Source organism: Lactuca sativa, chromosome 1 (genome assembly GCF_002870075.4).
Source record: "Lactuca sativa cultivar Salinas chromosome 1, Lsat_Salinas_v11, whole genome shotgun sequence".
Lineage (NCBI taxonomy): Eukaryota > Viridiplantae > Streptophyta > Magnoliopsida > Asterales > Asteraceae > Lactuca > Lactuca sativa.
The window spans coordinates 30,692,719-30,715,464 of NC_056623.2; the positions used below are offsets into that span (position 1 = coordinate 30,692,719).

A 22,746-nucleotide genomic window follows, 5' to 3' on the forward strand; every position below is an offset into this window, starting at 1 on the left:
TTGGATCTGAAGGCCTCGATGTTGGGAAGCTGCTATCCAAAAATGAGAGAAAACGGACCGTTGGATCTCCAGAAAATTACCAAACACTGCAGGTCTATCTTCAATTAAGGGAATTGAGAAAAAAAAACCCTCTTTTGCTTCTTACTATCTCTAACTCTCTTGGTGGCTGAAAAATATTGTGTGTTGTTGAAATTAGGCAATGCAACATATATATATATATATATATATATATATATATATATATATATATATATATATAAAAGTGGGCTTTCATCATGGGCTAAAAATCCCAATAGAAAACTCAACACTTCGCATCCCAATGCTCAATTTATTTTTTTATCCATTGTTTTAAATTTAATTAAGTTCCCTTTATAATTACAATCATAGACACATTTTTAACATATCAACCAATTTATCTTGTATGTTTTATTCAATCATACTATTATAAAAATATCTTCATCGTACTCTCCAAACAACTAAAAGACACCAACTAAAAACAATTCAAATCTTTTTATCACTCTACCGCGACACTAATATACCTATGGGTGAGAAAAACCCAAACCGCAAGCAAAAAAACTGTATAAACTAAAAACCGAAAGAAAAACAGACGGTACGGTTTTTATTTTCGCAAAAACCGAAAATTTCAATGCGGTTTTTCTTTTATATATATATATATATATATATATATATATATATATATATATATATATATATATATATATAAGAAAATAGATTTAATAAAATATGAGAGTAGTGTTTTTCTTAAGGAATTGTTTAAAACTATATTTTGGTTTAAAATCGTATATGTATTGTTTTCTTTCCCACATGGTAAACAACATAAAGTTCATGATGAAAAGACACTTATCTTATACTTATATTATAAATATAAAATATATTAGTATAAGTTACAAAGTTATTTTTTACAAATCAATTATATATAAATAATTCATTAATATTTATCAAAAGTTTGAATTAATGAAAGTAATTAAGAATTTCAATTTGGAGCAAAATGAAATTTTTTAAATATTAAGTTCATGTATATAAATTTATTTATATTCTTTAAACTAGATACCAATATTAATTAATTTACATCTATAGTATAAACAAATAATATAAACATAAGGTATAAATATAAATATTTTACTTAAAAATGGTAACTTTTTATTAAATAATAACTAATAATAAAATGTAATAATTATTTCCACATAAGAAATTATTCGCTAAAAAAACTATTTATCGACGCTGCTTTGCGCGTATAGACATATAGTATAAAATGATAGAGGAAATGTGTCGATCATATATGTGCTTGAACAATGACAAAACTATAGTAGTTGCGTTCTCAGACTCATCGGCAAGCAAATGGCTAATTCGTTAGTTCAAAGTTTAAAATGTTTTTATTTTACAAGCAACAGTTAATGGGATTAATTGTTCTGATTTTTTCTGTAAACCATGTGGGTTTTTTCGAAACCGGTTAAAAAATCTAATGATTTTTCCACCTAGCCAAACCAATGGAAAAAATGCAACATAATTTATGTTGTTAATAACTGAATCGTAACTGCATAAAAAACCACACCATTCGATTTTATGGTTGGAAAAAAAACCACATTTGCGGTTTGTGGGTCCTTTTTGGTCAAAAACCGTACCATGCTCACCCCTAAATATGCCGACCTATTTTTTAACCACACACATTCCATTACATGAATAACTTTACCAAGTAGCTTAAATTGGCTTAGGCAGTAAGCTGAAATCAAGAAAAAATATAATGCAAGGTTTATCTTTGTTATTTTTCTTATTATGTTTGTTAGTTTATAATCTAATATTTTGTAATGTAATTTTAAAATAGTGAAATTTTTAGTTTTTATCTACATTAAAATTGCTAAATAGAATTAAAAAAAGTGTGACATGATAAACCATGTAAAATTGCAAATAAGTAGGAGAGATATGGTAAAAATGAGGTGTCTAAATGCTCGAATGGGAAGAAGATCTACGTATATGATGGTTAAACGAGATAACCTAATGGCTTATCGCTATTCAATATGTATTGAAATGAGTTTGTATTATCGGACTAAGTAAAATTCAAGTCAAATACATCAGTTAAAACATTTTTTACCAGTTTTATGACCATGGTTCAACCCGGTTTTGGTCAAGCCATCTGGTTCTATTCGGTCTAAAAATTGACATAAACTGATGATACTTGAACCGTTTTTCCCAGAGCCTGATTCAATCGGTTTGACCGGCCGCTTCGAACCGGTTTTTAAAACATTGGGCACCACTCCCTTAGGTGATGTTTGGTTCGCATAAAGTTGCTGAAGGAATTTGAATTAGAATTGGAAAATGAATTTGTCGGGAATTTGAATCCAATTTCATATGCTGTTTTGTTGGCAGGAAATGGAATTTGAATTAATTCCAAATTCTGTTTTATTCGCAGTAATGGAATTGGAATTCATATAAAACGACAGAATTACCCTTTTTACATGGTTTGCTTAATTTTACCTTGTTTTCTAACTTATATTTAAAGATACACTAGATAAAGTATAAAAACAATAAAATTTCAGCGGTGGTAGCAGTGGTGGTGGGGGTGGTGGCGGTGACAGTGATGGTGGAGGCAATACTAGTGGGTGGCGGTGATGGTGGTGGATGACGGTGATGGTGGCGGCGACGGTTGATGGTGGTCGTGGCGTTGATTGTGGTGACGATGATAGTGGTGATGATGGTAGCAGTGGCGATGACGAGGACGGTGATAGTGTTTGTGATGCCAGTGACGGCTGATGGCAGTGGTGATACGAAGGTGGTGGTGGCAGCGTTGGTAGTAGTCGTGAGTGGTTGTAGTTGCGATGTCGGTGGTGGTGGTGGTGGGTGATGGTAGTGGTGGTGAGTGCGGTGGCCGTGACGTTGGTAGTGTTAGTGGTGGCGATGATGGTGGTGGCAATGTTGGTAGTGATGGTGAAGGTGGTGGTGAAGATATTGGTAGTGGTGGTGGTGAGTGATGGTAGCGGTAGTGGTGGCTGGTGGCGGTGGTCGGTAGCGTTGGCCATGGATGGTGGTAGTAGTGTTGGCGGTGGTAGGGTGGTGGCGGCAACGGTGGTGGTGGCGGTAGGTGATCGGTGGCGGCGACAATGGTAGTGGTGGTGGTGCCGATGATTGTGGTAGCGATGGTGGGGCGGTGATGGCGGCGGTGGTGGTTGGTGATGGTAGTGGAGGTGGTAGTGGTGGGTTTTCTGATAAGTACAAGGGGTATTTTTGTAATCTGTCACTTTTCTTGATGGGAATGAATGTTTTCCATCCAACTTTGGAAGGAATTCACTTTCGTCCATATGGTGGAAAGTTTATTTCATTTAGGAATCTTTTTCCCCCTCTAAGTCCAGCCAAACACATGAATTCGAGGGAATTTGAATCATTTTCCTTCGAATCTCATTCATTTCCTGCCAACCAAATGCAGCCTTAGTATTATAACATTAGGTATCAATTTGTAAAAAATAAGAACCTAGGGACTTATAATGAGAATGGATAGATGACCTGGGGAAATTAAGAAAAGCACCTCCAAAGCGGTAGAGCGATTCTACAAGCTTCACCTTTTTCCTGCCCTGCGTTCTTCCTTTGTAAGCTCGGCATACCCGCAGTGAGCCAAAGCTACATTGGTGAACAACACAAAAGGCGTGTTCGACAAAACTAGTTGCTAACGGGTAGCGGATAGTGGGTAATTGATAGCGGGTAGCGTTTGATTTTGGAGCGTTTTGTTTAGGCTAAAAGCGAAACGCTCCTGTCACCAAACAATGTTTTTTCTTTTTTAGTAGCGTTTTCTTAAAAGCTATAAGTCAGTAGCTCCTAAATGTTGCGTGTCGAACACACCAAAAGTAGATGATGGAGGGACACTTATCTTATACTATATTATAAAACATATTAGTCGTATTTTGAATTTTAAGAATTATAAGTTACAAAGTCTTTTTTGTACATATCAGTTATGCATAAATAATTCATTAATAATTGTCAAAAGTTTGAAGACTTGAATTAGTAAAAGTAATTAAGAATTTCAATTTGGAGCAAAACGAAAATTTTAAAATATTAGGTTCATGTATATAAATTTATTTAAATTTCTTAAACTAAACACCAATATTAATTAATTTACATCTATAATATAAACAAATAATATAAATATAAGGTATAAACATAAATATTTTACTTAAAAATAGTAATTTTTTATTACATGATAACTAATAATAAAATGTAATAATTATTTTCATGCAAGAAACTATTTGCTAAAAAAGTCATTTATCTACATCTAGTATAAAATGACGGAGGAAATGTGCCGATCATATATGTGCTTGAACAATGACAAAGTTATAGTAGGTACAAACTTGGACTCATCCGCAAGCAAATGGTTGTTAGTTCAAATTAAATGTTTTTATTTTACAAAAAACAGTTAATGGGATTAATTGTTTTGGTTTTTCCTGTAAACCGTGTGGGTTTTTTCGGAATCCTTTGGGTTTGGCCGGTTGAACAATCTAATGATTTTTCCACCTAGTCAAACCAATGGTTTGACCGGTTTCTGTTTTAACTTGTTGAACCAGTTGTTCTATATAGTTTTCATAACATGTGGTTGAATTATAAAAAAGAAAATGCAACATAATTTATGCGATTAACAACTGAATTGTAACCGCATGAAAAACGAACCGCATAAAAAACCAAAAAAACTGCACATCTAAAAAACCGCACCGTTCGATTTTATAGTTGGAAAAAACCACATTTTTGGTTTGCGTTCGGTTTTGACCAAAAACCACATCAAACCGCACCATGCTCACCCCTAAATATGTAGACCTATTTTTTCACCACCCACATTCCATTACATCATTACATGAATAATTTCACCAATGAGTAGCGTAAATTGGCTTAGGCGGTAAGCTGAAATCAAGAAAAAAATATATCATGTAAGGTTTATCTTTCTTATTTTTCTTATTATGTTTGTTAGTTTATAATCTAATGTTTTGTAATTTAATTTTTAAATAATGAAATTTTTAGTTTTTATCTAAATTAAAATGGTTAAATAGAATTAAAAAAGTGTGACATGATAAACCATGCAAAATTGCAAATATGTAGGAGAGATATGGTAAAAATGAGATGTCTAAAGGCTTGAATGGGAAGAAAATCGGTGTATATGATGCTTAAACGAGATAACCTAATGGCTTATCGCTATTCAATATGTGTTGAAATGAGTTTGTGTTATCGGACCAAGTAAAATCTAAGTCAAATATATTGGTTAAAATATTTTTTACCGGTTTTATGACCATGGTTCAACCCGGTTTTAGTCAAACCATCTAATTCTATTCGGTCTAAAAATTGACATAAACCTGATGATACTTGAACCGTTTTTCCCCGGAGCCTGATTCAATCGGTTTGACCGGCCGCTTCGAACCAATTTTTAAAACATTGGACACCACTCCCTTTAGTCTTAAAACATTAGGTATCAATTTGTAAAAAAAAAAAAAACCTAGGGACTTATAATGACAAGGGATAGATAACCTGGGGAAATTAAGAAAAGCGCCTCCAAAGCGGTAGAGCGATTCTACAAGCTTCGCCTTTTTCCTGCCCTGCGTTCTTCCTTTGTAAGCTCGGCATACCCGCAGTGAGCCAAAGATACAATCATCAACGAGAGTTGTTTTGATTTAAAGAAATGTTCAAGAAATCAGTGGAGGCAAAAGCGCAGCAGCGATTATCGGGTGCAGATCGTAAGAAGTTGAAGCGAACCATCAAAGAACGCTTCCCGGCTGCTTCCGATTCCGACCTCGACACTTTAATCCCCCCTAAGGTTTATCTCCTTTCGTTTCGTATTTTTGTTGAATCGATTTCTATGATACAGTAATCAACACGGGGTTCCTTTTGCTTCTTCTTCTAATTGATTGGTTACGAGTTCGTCTTTGTAACATGCTATTTTGGTGAATGGTGTAGGTCCAATTTTTTAATCTGGATTCCCTTACTCTGATAATATTATTGTTGGTTCTAATGTATGTAGTAAATCAATTCATCTTTTACTTAGTGAATAGTGGGTTGCCCTAATTATAGCCAACCATGAAGCAAAATGTTACTAATTCAAGGTAATTTGATCTTTTAGAAGCGACATTTGCTTCAATTTGGAAAATATAAAACATTTGAGATGAGAATGTTAGCACAAACACATTGGTGATGTTGGTTTTGATCATCCTGCATTTAAGAATATGAACGTGTTCGAATGTGTGTTTAAACTGATGATTTTACCACTTGATTATGACTATGATTGGAATGGAAATGGACACAAAACTTAATGGATGCATATAAATATGTTATGGTTTTCTTGTAGGTAGAGATAACAGTCTCAAAGCACCCAAACCGTGTCCTTATTTACAGTTTAGAAGGTGGATTGCCAATTTTCTTTGATGTTGATAGCAGAGGCACAACCATATTTCCAACAGGTATTCAACTACAACAAATTCTTTGAATTAGGTCAATAGACTATCATTTTTATGCACTTGGTGAGAGGATATTCAAACTCCTAGTTACCAAATGACACAAATAACCCTAAGTTTAGTGACCTATTTGGAATATATGGTGCGCCTTTTCTAACATTATTGATCTGGAAATGCAGTGTATGCATTATGGAAAGTTCCTCATCTTCTACCCTCTTTCATTCTGAAAGGGGGAGAGGTTTCAAGATATGTGATTGGAGGGGCAGATTTGATGTTTCCGGGCATCAGTATAGATTCAGAGGGTCTCCCTGAGTTTTTAGCCGGGCAGCCATGGGCAGTTAAAGTTCCTGGGAATCCAGCTCCAATTGCAGTCAGTTTCTACACTATTTCTTCCGGAACTTTCTAGAAATATTCAAATATGTAATTTTTCTTTTTCTTTTTTATAGGTTGGGTCTACCTACATGAGCAGCTCTGAGGCTTTAAAGGCTGGTCTTCGTGGAAAGGCTTTAAAGATTAGTCATCACTACCGAGATGCTCTTTGGTAAATACAAGAAAAGCAATTGACTTTCATCCTTTTTTTTTATTATAAATGTAGTCCAAATCGACTCATTGAACTTACTGATAAACTGAAATTCCATATATGTCCTTAGGGAATCAGCTGAAGGTCGATATGTGCCCAATGCTGGGTTTCTGGAAGATGTAGTGTTTGGGGATCCTTCTCTTTCAACTACTGATGCCATAAGCGATCATGAAAATAATGCAGACAACCAAGAATTAGAGGTGGCCAATGCCATCATTGATGGCCTGGATGATTCATCTTCAAACACAAATATCTCCCAACAAGTAATCACTGATCTTGATAATCTAAAGGTAACAGAAAATGTTGAAAGTGATAAGGGCACTGCAGCAGAAGACCAAAATACCCTTTCAGTTGAGGACGTAGATGCACTTTTGGACAAATGCCTTTTGCAAGCTTTTTACACTACCATGAAGGATAAAGATCTTCCTATTGCCGGAAGTACATTATGGTAAGTATCTGATATATATATATATATATATATATATATATATATATATATATATATATATATGTTTATGTAATATATTATAGTTTCATGTCTGAATGGTTTATGACACTTTTTATTTCTGTTGCAGGGCGAATCATGTCTTACCTTGTAGGCCATCGGGAATCGTGTTGGATATAAAGAAATCTTCACACAAAAAGTTATCAAAATGGTTACAATCCAAGTCTACTGAAGGATTGGTAAGCCGAATGACTTTCAAGATTATGTTTTCCTCATCTCATGTTGACTTTTGTTGACTTGCAGATATCATCAAAAGAAGATAAACACAAAAAAGAAGTCATGGTTTTGTCCATTAACCGAAAGCATCCGGTTTACACTTCTTTTAAACCTGAAAAACAACAAGTGGAGAAAACCGAACAAACCGTTGATCATCCCAGTAATGAAACCGATCTCAACACAACAATGGAGGTCATAGAGATTTACAAACCAAGTGTTCATGTGAATCCGATTTTCACCTCCGTGGGGGCCGACACCCGCCAGCTGTACACCGCATCTGAGGCAAGCGAAGTGGTGTTTGCCTACGTGGAAAAGGAAAACCTGGTCAAACCGACAAATAAGTCGATTGTTGTTTTGGATGCGATCTTATGCGATGCGTTGTTTAAGGGAGCTATTAAGAAAGGATCGACGTACCCTTCGGAAATACACAAGAAGGATTTGGCACCGACATTTATAAACAGAATGCAAGCGCATCACCAAGTGACGAGAGGAAAGGAATCGGTTGTGAGAAAAGGTGGTTTGAAGGCGATGCAGATAATGACGGAAAGAAGGCAAGGAAACAAGAAGGTGACGAAGCTCTCCGGAATGGAATCGTTTTTGATTGATGCCGACCCGTTGGCATCGGAATTGCAGAAGAAGTTTGCTTGTAGTACTTCCGTCACCGAAATGCCAGGTACTTTGTAGTTGTAATAGTACAGGACAAAACAGAACAGGTTGTGTTGTACTGTGCTTGACCGAGATTTTTGTCCTCCACCCAAAAGGTGGGACAGGGACATGGACTTTGTCTTGTCTGTGCAAAAGACGTAAAATGCCCTCCTCATTCTAACTTTTTGTTGTTGTTGTTGTAACCAGGGAAGAAGGGGTATGAGGTTCTTGTTCAAGGCGGGGTGATTGATGTACTTGCTAGATATCTCGTTGAGCAATATGGGATCCCAAAGAAATATATTGAGGTTCTGGATAAAACAGCAAGGAAATGAAGATGTTGCTCATAATGTAGATGCTATTTTGCATATTATCTATGTTTTTGACAATGTCTAGGATTTTATGAAATTTTACATGAATTTTCGTAATCGCATGATATACAAGTTACCGATGCATTCATTATTTGCCACATATATATACATGAAAGTGTGAGATCGAATAAAGACAAATAGGTGGAAGTTTGGAGTGGACCCCCAAAATTGTTGCCGAAAATTTTATACAATAAGTTTGGTTTTCTGAATATATAATGTGTGAAGCTTAGTTATTAGGACTTGTTTCAATTTTGGGTGGTCAATTAAAGTCAAATAATAAAAATCCGGTATGTATAACTATAAACTAAGTGTAAAAAGTCTCGGTTGCCCCTTATGTTACAAATGTATTAATTCATATATTTTCATATTTTCCGTATGCAAAATGTTATTATATAGGGATGGAATATGTGAGTGACAAATGGACCCAAAATCTGAAGTATACTTGTATTATGAAAAATAAAACTACATTACATTAAAGAAAATAAAAGGCATATAAAATGCAAATTTGCTCACGTCAAATTCTTTTGGGATTGAGCAAATGTGTAAATAATGTGTTTGTTTTTTGGTGCAGATATTTGTTTATACATTTAATTTTAGGATTGGGCGATTAAATGAAAAATATATTTAGTTTTATACATATTTATGAGAAGATTATGAAGACACGAGCTACATAATTGAGAAAATTAAGTCGATCGTATCATCAGATCATGTCATCAGATCCTTAGGGATAGCTGATATTCACCACCTTCTCGTCTGTTTCCTAGAAACTTAAGACATGATAAATAAGAAATCAAGTCGTTTCAAAACGCAATTCCAAACAAAGCGTAAATCGTACGATATTTGATATTCACCACCTTCTCGTCTGTTTCCTAGCGGCAATTCTTAAGTCGATCATGTCATCAGATCCTAGGGATAGCTGCACTGTTTATATTGGTAACTTTCAAATCTAACCTTAACACAGTTGCTACATTTCGACCATTAGTCGAGTAATTTGATTGCATTTTGTGTGGGATTCTAAATACCAGTCCCAACAATCGGGATTATTAGTGCTAATTGTTTGTATTGCAATTAATTTTGGTTGATTGATTTTTGGACTGGAATTAAGCAAAATTCATTTTCTTAAAAATCTTCTTACCATGTAAAATTCTGATTGAGAATCAGAGTTTTGCGTTTTCAAGTTTACAGGTAGATCACATTTGCTTGGCTAAACGTTATTATGTATGCTTTCAAACTTGTCTTCTTCCTGAATTCTTGTTCTATGACATGATCTGGTTCCCTTTTTTCTATAACTCTTTATACTTTTGGTTGAAAGATGATTGTTGGTCAGTTAAAGCTCCTTAATTATGTCATTATTTAGTTATAACTGATGTTTTTATTATTATTACTTTTTATACAGGTAATTTGGATGAGCGAGTAAGCGATAGGGTTTTATACGATATACTTATTCAAGCTGGTCGTGTAGTTGATTTGCACATTCCTCGAGATAAAGAAACTGATAAACCAAAAGGCTTTGCGTTTGCAGAATATGAAACAGAGGAGATTGCTGATTATGCTGTCAGGCTTTTCACTGGGCTTGTCACCCTTTACAATAAAACCTTGAGATTTGGGGTGACATATATTACTTTCCTCTTTAAACTCAATGAGTGAATTTCATACATTTTTTTATTATTATTTCATATTCATATGATGATTGATAGATGAAGTTGAACAGATATCTGGACAAGACAAGGACACCTTGAACTTGCAAGCACAATCCATGTCCATGCTCACATATACCTCTACTTTTAAATCAAGCTTCCATGAAGATGTTGCTATGAGCTCTCTGTCACGATATGCACAAGGTAAAGTATCTTTATCACTTGGTTTCTTTCTACTTTTATTTTTTTGCTTCTCATTTGGGGTTTCTAAACGTTTTTTTTTTCTTTTATGTAGATGAAGATTTGGGGTTGAATAAAGACAAGGAGGTGTAAGTCTAGAGCACGAAGGTGTTAATACTTAATAGTATCTTTTTGACAGTTTAAAAAGTTGCTTATATGATCTTGTATTTAGAAATGTGTTCATGCATGGTTTTTTTATGTAAATAAAGTTTTGATTTCCATTGGAGAACTAAAATGATCTTGATATGTCCATTTGATTTTTCAAAAAAAAAAAAGTTAGTTTAATCAATCTAAACATATCCCATCTATCTCATCCATGGAATCAATCTATCTAATCCATCCATTGATCCTACCTATCAATCCATCCATACCATTTATCTATATGTATATGATCAACCACTTGGCAATTCTTTGTTGAGTAACATGGAGTGTGGTAAATTCGACCTATTTTTTTAAATAAGTCAATTCTTTTTAAGTTTAATTTTCAATATTTAAACAAGTAGAATTAAAACATTTTGCTACAAAAACGTATTTCACGAGTGGAAAGTCATCCAAAAAAATATTTACATGTGTGTAACATCCTAAATTATTTTATATTACAACATATAACAGTAACAAGAAGTTGATTGCATTCATATCTAATATGATAGCAATAAGGAGTTTTTTGCACTCATACGTATGCCAATGATTAGTGAGTTTACTCAAGCTCCATACAATGGACTTTGTGTAAAGACTAAAGACCCTTTTGTTGAGTTGTGACATGTTTCTATTACAAACAAATATCCACTTCTACTTTGTACTCCTCTCCACAACCACATTTAACCATGTGTGAAATTCCCTGATCAAACAAAACATCATTTTAATCAATCTTTTCTTTCATTTTGCACAAAAAACTGATTCTTTTGAGTTTTGACTCGAACACATTGTTTTTTGGTAAAAATAAATAAATCAATTCCACGTGTTGTCTACCTTAATAGTGTCGATTTGGTTTTGCATAGATTCATGATACTGAGTTTCTCCAGATTTGTCAGAAATAAGAGCTTGAAGCTCCTCTTCCAGGGTCTCACTAGGCATATCCCTTAGTTCTGGCTGCAACCCACAAAAATAGCAACATACTATACTTACATGTATTTAACCATAATAGTAATATATGACTTGATACTTGTAAAATGTACTTTATATTTCACCCCTAATAGTAACATACTTACATTTCTTTACCAATAATAAGCTATAATAACTACATTGCTATAATGAGTATGAGATAAAGTGCATTGAAAACTAACCTTAAAATTTATGTGGAATTGGGACCAAGTAGTAAACAAAGATGACAGAAAAGAACTAAAATGTATGTTATGAAAACTAACCTTAAAATTTTCAACTCTACCCTTCAGTTTCTCCAATGATTCCTTCACCTGTAAAAAAAAAGACTTGTGAACAAACCAGCACTTTGAGATTAAATATTAACTCACATCAAAAGGATATTTATTTTTAATTCTGTTAACATGAGAAGGTTAGATTTTTGCGTAAACCTTGTGATGTTCTGAGGCAAGTTCAGATCTCATTTGTGTTAGCTTGTCAAATTTAGCTTTGGCAGCATCAACCTTTGTCATTGTATTGTTGTATGCATCATTCTAAACATACAAAAGTATTTAGAGTAAATATTAACTTGCATTAAACTAAGCTTTCATCCAAGGATACATACCAGATTTCCACTTGTGACTAGGGTTGTAAAATCATAGTTTCCTGTGACATAAGTTTCAAAGTTTTCATTATTATGTCTTCTTTCAACGATGTTCAACTTGGAAATGAATTTATACCTGAAGATTTAGTATCCCTGTGGTCAATTCGTGTGTTGACCTGTAACATGTTAATTCAACATTAATAGGGGCAATTCCATCACTAGATAGTAAATAAAGTTTGTTGCTATCGTGAAAAGTCTTAACATAAAGTACATTGCCTATACAGGTAGAAAGACAAAGAGTAAAGTATGTTGCTATTGCTTGCAAGTTGACCGTGGAACACGTATAGATCATAAATTACCAAACCATGCTCTCCAATCTCTGAACTAGACTTGTATGAATCCAACCAGTCCTATGCAATTCAAGAAAGTTTATTTATTACTTGACTGTTTTATAATTTATACCACCAGTAAAAATACATAGTGCAAAGAAAAGATACAGAACCTGTTGTTCTTTTAAATTGGTGTTGATCTCCTCTTCAGTCATGCCATAGAATGCACTGTTACATTAAGAAAAGCAAATCAGCACTACATAATGCCCATTATTTATATCCATTTTCAGTATTATGTCTTTATAATTACCGCTTCTCAACAAGTTTGGTTGACAAGTTGCATCTTTCCTGTTGGATAAGCTCCAATGTCTGTTTTTTTTTTGTAGAATCAAAACATAAGAAATACAGTAACTAAGACCTTATTAATCACTAACTTGACATGTTGTAGGATTATTGTAGAAATTCCACTCCAACTGAAATCATCCTTATGTAAAAACCTCAAGACTTTTCACTAATTTAGTAGAAATACCCACTTTCTGTTTTATATTCATTCATTATTTCAGTAGAAATGAATCAAATAAACCCTACCTGTGAAAGTGTGGACGAATCATTTTCCAACAAAGCAATTTTATTTCGTCTTTCTAAAATCTGAGAACATATGTGTTCCTTTCCCTTCATCAATAGGTCAGAATCCTCCTTTAGTAGCTTTGTTTCAGATTTAGCTGCAAGTTTCACAGAATTGAGTGTTACACATGTACGTCATCCTCATTTTGTTTCCAGAAATGTGAATTTTGAGTTAGAATACAAGTTTTGAGATAATTTGGTAGGAATGAAAAAATAAATGTCGTAGTTAATAACCACATTAGACTTGTCTAATAATGAGTTTATGATGGATGATAACGAAATCATGGTAAGAGATTTATCCTCTGCTATCAAAATTTGAAAAATACGACCAAATGGAAACCATATATTCGTTTAATTAAGCAATGTTGCAAAAGGACATCGTATTAGGGTTTTTCCTATCTCGGTATTTCAATAACTCGCACCATGAGCAATTATAGAACAATACTACGATCCTCGACAAGATGCTAGAGTTAAACTAACATTGATCAGATCCAAATTTATACAATTAGGCATCAAAAAACTACAATTATAACTACAGCAAAGCGTGAACATACGCTTCTGAATATATTTGCAAACGAAAGTAGAAACTCAGATACCTATATCAACCTCGTTCTTCAGAGTCTGAATAGTAGTGATCTGTGTTTGCTCTTCGGCAGAAACCTTCGCTGCTTGATCCTCAACGTCTTCAATCACATCATCATACAAAATAAAAACACATCATCAATTCATCACTTACAAAATACTAATTACCAAACAATTTGGCAATTCAATAATGTATAGAGGGATTCACCGTTCATATGAGAGCGTAAAGTTTTCATGTACTGTAAGTACTCCTCCATCCTCGAAATCTTCAACAACCTCACGTAACAAAAATATATCAATCTGTAATGTGATTCACAATCAATTAATCTACCTCAGTAGTTCCAGTTCTATCCGTAGAAAAAGGGAGGGAGAAGGAAAAGAAAAATATTTAAAGAAGCCGATACACCTTATTTTATTTTATTTTAAATTACAATGGTAGTATTATATATGGCAAAATGCATAAAAAAATTAAACTTATATAAAATTTTTGAATTTTACATTGTGTTTAGTTTTTCTCAATTAAGTAAGTTTATGTTTTTGTTGTAAATTTAACCAATTAACCACTTAGGAGTTTCACGTTCTTACTTTCCCTCTTATTATTATTATTATTTTAAAGCATTATGATTTTATGCAATCACTTCCAAAAGTTGTTTAAGTGGTCAATAATCTAATGGTGGCGTAAGTAATGCAAAAAAGGTTTCTTTAGGAGTTGTTAATGTGGATAATATTTCTTATTTTGCTTACGTCATTTTGGGATTATGAACCATTTGAATGATCTTGGGAAACCATTACACAAAATTGTGATTCATTGAGAGAAGTAGAGAATAAGATATTAAGGAAAGTGAGTACATATGTCCATAAGTTCAATTTAACTCAAATGTTTGCCAACTAGGATCATATATATAAGTCACATCGTTTTTTGCTTAGTCAGCAAATAAGAAACATAAAAACATAATACAAATTGGTCGATTAGTTAAATTTGCGACACATATTTAAACTTAGTGATTTAATTAAGAAAAAAAACACATTTTCAAAATCAAAATTTTATATAAACTTAATGTATTTTTTGCAATTTTCCCTTATATATATATATATATATATATATATATATATATATATATATATATATATATATATATATATATATATATATATATATATATATATATATATTGATTGTTATTCACAATCACAACCAACCCAAATATTCATTAAAAAACTAATTTTTACTTTTCCGCCTATACAACCCCACTAAATCTAAATTTTCATTCCCATTAACAACCCAACCAAAATTATTTTTTTATTTACATAAAATTCATAATTTTTATTATTATACTATTTGTTTTTTCAAAACAACTAATTTATTTATTTAAGATACAAAAATATTAAAAAAAAATAGACATAAAAATATGTAACATTTATCAAACATACTTAATAAAAATGATAAATTAAGTTACAAATATAACATTAAATATAAAATTACATATTTAGAAGATGCAAAATACATATTATTGACTAGTGGTTGTTTTTCAATGTTTTATGAGGTTTTGAGATGTTCAAGTGACATGCTTGATTTAGATCCGAAAAAAAAATGCGAGTGTTCATAGTATTGGCTATTTGAATAATCTTGATAACTATCAAAATTCAAACAAAGTATTTGGAAATGAATGATTCATAAGAGTGGAGGGTATGAGAGAGATGTTTTCCTTATTTTTTGTGGGCTAAACCATCATTTCCCCCACTTTCCTTTCTTTCACCTAAAACTTACGGAATGGGTGAGAAGCTCCCGTCATTATTTTTTTATTTTTTTAAAAAAATATATTTCATACATATATTATACTCATTTTGTAGGGAATTATAAACCATGAATTTTGATATATTTTTTTTAATAGGTATATAATTTTATAAATATTAAAAAAGATTAAAAAAAACACCCAATAGCACGAAGAGAGAGAGTGCGACACCCCTTCCCCCACCTCTTTCCCGCGGGTTGCTTCCCTCACCCAATGGATGGTGTTCCAGTACGACGGAAAGTTACCCTCTCCCCTTTCCCGCTATGATACCGTCCGACTTAATATAAATTACGAAATATAAAAGATTATAAATAGGGAATCAGAACTGATTTGAAAGTATGTCGATATTATAGTCTATTTATAAGATAAAAAATTATGAAATTGAATAACATTTTTATACTTTTTTTATATCGTACATTTCTAGAAGATAAGAAGTTATAGTTTCTTGATTTTCAAACTAAAAAGGATATTCTTTATTTTTATTCTAAAACTATATAAAACAATTATTATACAAAACAATTACTAATAAGAAAAATAGGCCGAATGAGTTAAATTGTAATGAAAAAGGATATTCCTTTTTTTTTTATTTAAAATTATATATAAAATTAATATTTTAATAAATGAATAAGTTTATTATGTTATTGACAAGTGTGATAGTATTATTACTCTTCATTAATTACTTGTCGATATATTTATTATCCATTTTAAATTTCAAATTTTAAATTTCCCACTCTAATTACATTAATTTAATAATTGATTCTTATTTAATTTCAAATTTCTCACTATAATCATATTAAATTAATAACATTAAATTAAAAATAAAATAAAATTAATACAGATTATAAGGTGATATACTCCCCATATTTATTTAAATCAACGATTATAATTTTATATAACTAAAAAATATCTTTTAAGTAACAGTTTATTTAAAATAATTGATTATTAATTTTGATGTTTTAATATGAAAATTTAATTAATGTTATAACCGTATTGGTCACGGGTTATAAACTAATATTATAATAAAAAATAGTCCAAAATGAGGTTTGAGGCAGAGTAACATTCGTTATCATTTGGAGAACTTTTACTTATTTTAATATTTTTATACAACCAACCCATTCATTTATTCATGAATGAGATGATTTTAATAGCAAAGTTGATTTATATACATCATCCCCAAATAGATACATTAGTTTATAATTTGAAATTTAATCCCCGAATAGATACATTAGTTTATAGTTTGAAATTTATTAAAGATACCGTAATCTATTTTTGCCTAGTTCAAGTTTGGAATTTGAAGATGTCAATTGGGGATCGATTTGGGGCACAACTGTCAGATATTGTTTTTGTTTTTGTTTAAATTGTTAACATTTAAAAAAACTATAAAAGTATGTTCACACTTTATACAAATTTGTTTGAAATTATCTTAAGAAAAATAGGCAATGTAGCTACTCTTTGGGACTTCTAAATTCAAGAAAAAAAATCATATACTGACCACTAAATTTATAAAGTCCTCTATATTGCATTTAGACTTGTTTACTTGAAAATACGTATTTACACATAAATTTCGAAGTGTTATTAACTATGGGTAGTAAGCAGGTCTCACTACTGAAAGTTTATGTATGTATCATTAGCAGAACATAATTTACAATAGAATAGAATGAGAATTATTCTCTTACTTTTTGTTCTTATATATCATTCTAAGAACATAATTTACAATAGAATGAGAATTATTCTCTTACTTTTTGTTCTTATATATCATTCTACCTAATGAAATGGTGACATGTGTAACATTTAATGCTCATTTAATTACATCATGACCGGCTCTAAAAAGGGGCAAAAAGTACAACCGCACAGGGCCGAAAGAAAATAGGGCCCTAATTTCTAACGAAATTATCTAGAATATTTAATATATAATATTATCTTATCCAAAATTGACATACTTATATGCTAGCTTAGTTGGGAAAATTGGGCGCCATGAATCCTTTACTTCCGATTGATCTGCATTCGAGCTTTCTAACAATTTTTTACAATTTTTTTCTTCAATTAATCATTTATACGATTTGCTAGTGAAGTTACACTATTGGTCCTTGCGTAGTTGCTCATTTTCCTACAACATCTCATCTCTTATTTTATTTTGCATCATAGTTTCCTAAATTTACACAAACTCACCCCTCTAGTCTAAAAATACACATTTGTATTATGTTATTTAATTTCATTCACAATTCTATTTTTCCCTATGACATTCAAGACCCACGTATTTAAATATAACACATGCTTCTATATATATATATATATATATATATATATATATATATATATATATATATATATATATATATATATATATATATATATATATATATATATATATATATATACTATGACATTCAAGACCCACGTATTTAAATATAACACATGCTTCTATATATATATATATATATATATATATATATATATATATATATATATATATATATATATATATATATATATATATATATATATTTAAAAAGTTCAAAATGTCTAATCCAAATTTACGGATGTCATAATTTAATACTCTATATGGTTGTCATCATCTTAATTAAAGTTATACTTACGGTCCACAATGTCACAAAAAGACTTAATAGATTGACAACGATAATTATTGAGAGAGATATATCAAAGAGTATTAATTATAAGAGTTTGTGGATAATTTTGCTTTAAGAAATAGTAGAAGAACATCTATTGACTTATCGTAGGATAATATATAGTATCGTTATTTTATTTGATTATTTTTATAACGTTTATCGACTTATATATATATATATATATATATATATATATATATATATATATATATATATATATATATAGAAAGAGAGAGAGAGAGAGAGAGAGAGAGAGAGAGAGAGAGAGAGGCCCAATTTCGTCCTGGCCTTCAAAATCTAAGAGACGACCCTCAATTAGATTTAGGGAGTGTTTGATTTAACTTTTCATATGCCAAAAGAACTTTTAGTAAAAGATCAAAGCCAAAAGATGTTTGGGAAAAGACTTTTAAAAACAACTTTTGGATTTTGGATAGAAGAAAAATCAACTTTTTGGAAAAGTCAGTAAAACCTGACTTTTTGTCTTTTTGGAAAATGACTTTTGGACTCTAAAAAGCTAAGCCAAACACTCCCTTAATGGTATTTTAAGATACTAATATGACACATGTTATAATTTAAATAGATAGGAGAATTGATAGGATTAAAAGATAGAAAGATATTTAATTTCTCCAATAGAATTTACAAAAGCAGAAGAAAAAAAAAACATGTCTGAAAAAAAGATGTAAAATGAAAAGAATCTTTAAAAAATATAAATAAAAATAAAGATATAAAAAGTTAATTATGTAAAAAATAATTTCACAGTGACAATCATAAAAAAATTAGTAATCAATCTTTATTAAACAAACTATTTGTCACTCACGCATCAAAATCCATCTCCGATCAGTTTTTTAATCAAATTCATAATAGCAGTTCAAAAATATTTGAATTCGCATGGCACGTGAGATGCAACAGTCGTTTTACTACGTAAACTGATCGACTTCAAATGCATGATTTATAGTATGATTAATTTATGGTCGTATGGAGATAAAAATGTTTTGGTGTTATTGCGAGTCACATCACAATGTGAGATATTTAGTATAGTGGTCCAAATAAAAAATTTATTAGTTTTGTGGCTGAAATGGAATGCGACCTAAAACTTCCAATCAGAGGAAACGATTCATGGAGATTCGACACATATCAATCGACATGTAAAAACCCAAAAGAAACACCGAACAAGATCGGAAAACGATTGGAGGAGATAGAACGCATTTAGGAGAGAGATATTATTTTCTTTTGCACGATAGAAACAGAACTGTGTGCTGCATTTCTTTGTAAGCGAATTCTGGCACTTTCCATAGAACCAAAATCAACAACTTTTGACCATTAATCGAAAACTGCGGGTCTTAATTTTTTTGAGTAAGAGACAACATGAGTTTTTGTCTTTGATTCATCGATTTTAAGACGAATTTGAACTAATTCGAGTTCGGATTTGTATACATTTATTTTATAAATGTCGGATACGGCGGGAAGTGGATTAGGAGCCATGGTTCCTTGGTTTCGCAAGAAGATCGTTGATCCTTTCGTTAAAATCCTTCGCAGGTAAACAACCACTCGTGTTTCCTAACAATCTTTCATTAGTTTCTGTTTTCAATTTTACCTGTTAAAGTGCCAAATTGAAGAAATGTTAAGCACGTCTTCTTTGTTTGCTGGATTAATTCGGACTATATATCACCTGTTAGCTCAGATTCAACTCAAGAAAACCTAACTTTTTTTGAATTTAACATGTACGCAAAATTATATTGCAATTAAGTTATCATCCTGTGAACTGTTCTTCCATAGGATAAGATTCCTTTTGTTCAGAAAGCTAACTCGTAACAATGAGTGTTTAAATTCTCTCAAAATTTACCCATTTTTTCTCTAATTACAAGTTGAGTGGCACTGATTTGTTTTTATTGATTTTATGACACTTTGATTTTAGGGGAGCAGAGCCTAAGCAACTGGCATTCTCAACTGCCCTTGGCATTTCATTAGGAGTGTTCCCAATTGTTGGTATGCTTTTGATTCAAATCCTTATTTATGCTTGAGAAGGAAAACTGCAATCTTGACTTATGTGCTCACATAAATCAACTCTATACAGGTCTTTATGCTTATTGAGATAAGAATGTTAAATCACATCTACTAGCAATCTAACAAGGTCATGATAATTCATGTTAAAATATACAGGGTAACTGAGTTTTTGATCATCCACTGTGGTACTTTAATTCTTCTTATAATCGATGAACTAAAGACAAAAACTCATGTTTCTTAATCAAAGAAATTAAAACATGCAATTTCAATCCATTTTGAAAATATGTTCTATTTGGTTTCAATAAAAGTTCCCGAATTTGATTCAAATATAGCATAAGATTCCTGTTCTTATGTACCTCAAAACTAATGGTCTTCCTGGATTGTTTCAAAATAAATTCAAAATTTTCTATTGTGATAACATTTAAATCCATATTTGTTTTTTACTCGTTAAATAGTCATCACAAAATATCATTTTAACTTTGATTTCAGTCCATGAATTTTTTTCTATTTTGGACTTATGTGGTAAGCATTTTAGATAATGGACTTAAGTTGATACTCTTATCAAACTATGCACCAAGTAAATCATTAATTTATATTGGGATGAAAGGAATTTCTTTCTTTAGATAAGTTTTCAAATCAAACGTTATTTCTTTTAAATAATACTAATAGTTATTTATAATATGTTTTGTCCTTATTGGAAATGTTAGTTAGCTCCTACCTTTTCTTCAAAGTTGACCTTCCAACAACAATGTCATGTCATTTGGCACAATCTAAATCTTTAAAAATAAATCATTTCTTTTCTCTGAGATCAAGATTTATTTCAAAACCACCCCTAATAATACATCAGAAAAAAAAAAACAGTATAAATCATGTTATTTACTTTTAACATTACAATACAGGATCACGTTTTTTTTTCTCCTCAAGTAGTGGGTATGTCAAGTCTTAACTAATTTTCATTCAAAAGGGCAATATAGTAACTTCTTATATCGCAACAGGGGTGACAGTGTTCCTGTGTGGGCTAGCTATAGCAGTGCTTGGATCTTCTGTCAATGCTCCCACAGTTATGTTGGCTAATTTTATTGCTACTCCATTAGAGCTCAGGTAAAAGACAAAAATACCCTCCTCATCTTCATCACCTAAAATAGCCCTAGAAAACTTATCCATTCCTTTCCTATCTTGCATTACAAAATATTGATCCTTTTTTTTTTTAATGATTTAGTCTGATGATAGTATTTTTACGCTTTGGTGAGTTTATCATGGGTGGAGGTCATTTCCCTTTGACTTCTGATGCTTTAAAGAAGGTATTAACCGGTGAAGCTTCTATGGAGATCTTTCGAAGCCTCCTTCATGCGGTATGTTGCATATTTACAATTTTACCCCTACAAAATTTCACATTAAACTCGTTTCCTTCAAATGCGTGATACAAGTTAAACTTTTATTTTTTTACAGTTGTTGGGGTGGTTGGTTTTGGCACCGTTGATCCTAGGGGCACTTTACGTAATTCTTTTACCTGCTTTTGTGATTTTAGTGCATAAATTCAGTAACACTTCAGGCCCAAAATTAGCCTCACCATCCAGCACAGAATTAAAGCTTAGGGTGAGGGATACTTAAACAACACCACCAAAATGTCGCATAATTCTTTTAAGTTTTTTGCATTTGGGAGAAAGAGAAATTATTCAATATTCTTTTTCAATTTGTAAGTATATATATGTAAGGCTAATAAATTGTTTAACTTTGTATGTGTGGAATAAAACTAATGGATTTAGATTGTTGAACCTTCCATTCTCAATAATAACAATATTTTATGGAGATTTTTTTTTTTCTGTTGGCATCTATTAGACAAGTTTTTAGTGAAAATTTTGGATTTTATAGATCTGAATATTATGTTTGGTTTTTATTTTAGTTAGAGCTCATATTCAATCTGAGACTACATTTTTTTTTCTCTAAGTGTTAATATGGTTAGGTTCAAGTAATGAAAGTAGAAACAAAGGTAAACGTAATAAACAACTTCTCCATAATAACTAGAAAGGTTACCCCGCTACGTGGGGGCCAGAAGTTTTCAATGTTGTTTCCGAATCGATAAATATGACAGACGTAGAAAGTGCAAGGATGACAAGCCCAGGCTTTGCCCCGGACCGTTTTGTTCATGTTTTTATGAAAAAATGTAAAAGTTTTGACTGCAAGGACCAGAAGTGTGAAAATGGCTAATGAATTAAAGCGGTAGGAATTAGCAAGTTTTTAGAAAAGGGATCAAAGTTGTCGAACCGTTAAAGTTTTATGGCCAAACTTTAAATATTAAAAGGTTCCTAAATAGAAAAGGGATCAAAGTTGTCAATCTGTTAACGTTTTGTGGCCAAACTTTAAATATTAAAAGGTTCCTAAAAAATGTAAAAATATCGATTTTAAGGACCAAAAGTGTCAAAATGGCTAAAAAATGAGGACCAAAGTCGTCGAACTGTTAAAGTTTTGTGGCCAAAC

General features: G+C 31.6%; 4 protein-coding genes across 4 annotated transcripts; 3 read left to right on the forward strand and 1 right to left on the reverse strand.

The window, feature by feature from the left end:
- The first annotated feature begins 5,537 nt into the window (after positions 1-5,537).
- LOC111913464 (uncharacterized) lies at positions 5,538-8,842 on the forward strand. Its single transcript, XM_023909159.3, has 8 exons — positions 5,538-5,803; positions 6,332-6,443; positions 6,617-6,807; positions 6,884-6,978; positions 7,088-7,465; positions 7,593-7,701; positions 7,766-8,411; positions 8,591-8,842. The coding sequence occupies exons 1-8, from the start codon at positions 5,669-5,671 to the stop codon at positions 8,713-8,715; spliced, it is 1,791 nt and encodes a 596-aa protein (XP_023764927.1). The 5' UTR covers positions 5,538-5,668; the 3' UTR covers positions 8,716-8,842.
- A 141-nt stretch (positions 8,843-8,983) lies between these two features.
- Positions 8,984-10,872, forward strand: LOC111913432 (spliceosome-associated protein 49). The gene is made up of 4 exons (XM_023909133.2): positions 8,984-9,684; positions 10,148-10,359; positions 10,463-10,592; positions 10,684-10,872. The coding sequence occupies exons 1-4, from the start codon at positions 9,645-9,647 to the stop codon at positions 10,719-10,721; spliced, it is 420 nt and encodes a 139-aa protein (XP_023764901.1). The 5' UTR covers positions 8,984-9,644; the 3' UTR covers positions 10,722-10,872.
- Positions 10,873-11,147: 275 nt separating this feature from the next.
- LOC111913433 (uncharacterized) lies at positions 11,148-14,237 on the reverse strand. The gene is made up of 12 exons (XM_023909134.3): positions 14,053-14,237; positions 13,859-13,945; positions 13,227-13,360; positions 12,949-13,007; positions 12,812-12,866; positions 12,669-12,719; positions 12,446-12,485; positions 12,331-12,371; positions 12,158-12,259; positions 11,993-12,040; positions 11,598-11,717; positions 11,148-11,466 (listed from the first exon to the last, which is right to left on the reverse strand). Exons 1-12 carry the CDS (start codon positions 14,099-14,101, stop codon positions 11,398-11,400), a joined length of 855 nt encoding a protein of 284 aa, XP_023764902.1. The 5' UTR covers positions 14,102-14,237; the 3' UTR covers positions 11,148-11,397.
- Positions 14,238-19,338: 5,101 nt separating this feature from the next.
- LOC111913465 (uncharacterized) lies at positions 19,339-22,077 on the forward strand. The gene is made up of 5 exons (XM_023909160.2): positions 19,339-19,800; positions 20,180-20,250; positions 21,264-21,369; positions 21,488-21,620; positions 21,718-22,077. Exons 1-5 carry the CDS (start codon positions 19,712-19,714, stop codon positions 21,877-21,879), a joined length of 561 nt encoding a protein of 186 aa, XP_023764928.1. The 5' UTR covers positions 19,339-19,711; the 3' UTR covers positions 21,880-22,077.
- The last annotated feature ends 669 nt before the right edge of the window (positions 22,078-22,746 follow it).

Bases quoted from the DNA above. Each gene is read 5' to 3' on its own strand.
- LOC111913432 (XM_023909133.2), top strand. From the start codon at position 9,645: ATGTCATCAGATCCTAGGGATAGCTGCACTGTTTATATTG. The intron at 9,685-10,147 runs GTAACTTTCAAA...CTTTTTATACAG, and splicing joins TAGCTGCACTGTTTATATTG to GTAATTTGGATGAGCGAGTA. The intron at 10,360-10,462 runs GTGACATATATT...GAAGTTGAACAG, and splicing joins ATAAAACCTTGAGATTTGGG to ATATCTGGACAAGACAAGGA.
- LOC111913433 (XM_023909134.3), bottom strand. From the start codon at position 14,101: ATGGAGGAGTACTTACAGTACATGAAAACTTTACGCTCTCATATGAAC. The intron at 13,946-14,052 runs GTGAATCCCTCT...ATGTGATTGAAG, and splicing joins TTTACGCTCTCATATGAACG to ACGTTGAGGATCAAGCAGCG. The intron at 12,372-12,445 runs GTATAAATTCAT...CTTATGTCACAG, and splicing joins CAGGGATACTAAATCTTCAG to GAAACTATGATTTTACAACC.
- LOC111913464 (XM_023909159.3), top strand. From the start codon at position 5,669: ATGTTCAAGAAATCAGTGGAGGCAAAAGCGCAGCAGCGATTATCGGGT. The intron at 6,444-6,616 runs GTATTCAACTAC...CTGGAAATGCAG, and splicing joins CACAACCATATTTCCAACAG to TGTATGCATTATGGAAAGTT. The intron at 6,808-6,883 runs GTCAGTTTCTAC...TCTTTTTTATAG, and splicing joins GGAATCCAGCTCCAATTGCA to GTTGGGTCTACCTACATGAG.
- LOC111913465 (XM_023909160.2), top strand. From the start codon at position 19,712: ATGTCGGATACGGCGGGAAGTGGATTAGGAGCCATGGTTCCTTGGTTT. The intron at 21,370-21,487 runs GTAAAAGACAAA...TTAATGATTTAG, and splicing joins GCTACTCCATTAGAGCTCAG to TCTGATGATAGTATTTTTAC. The intron at 21,621-21,717 runs GTATGTTGCATA...ATTTTTTTACAG, and splicing joins TTCGAAGCCTCCTTCATGCG to TTGTTGGGGTGGTTGGTTTT.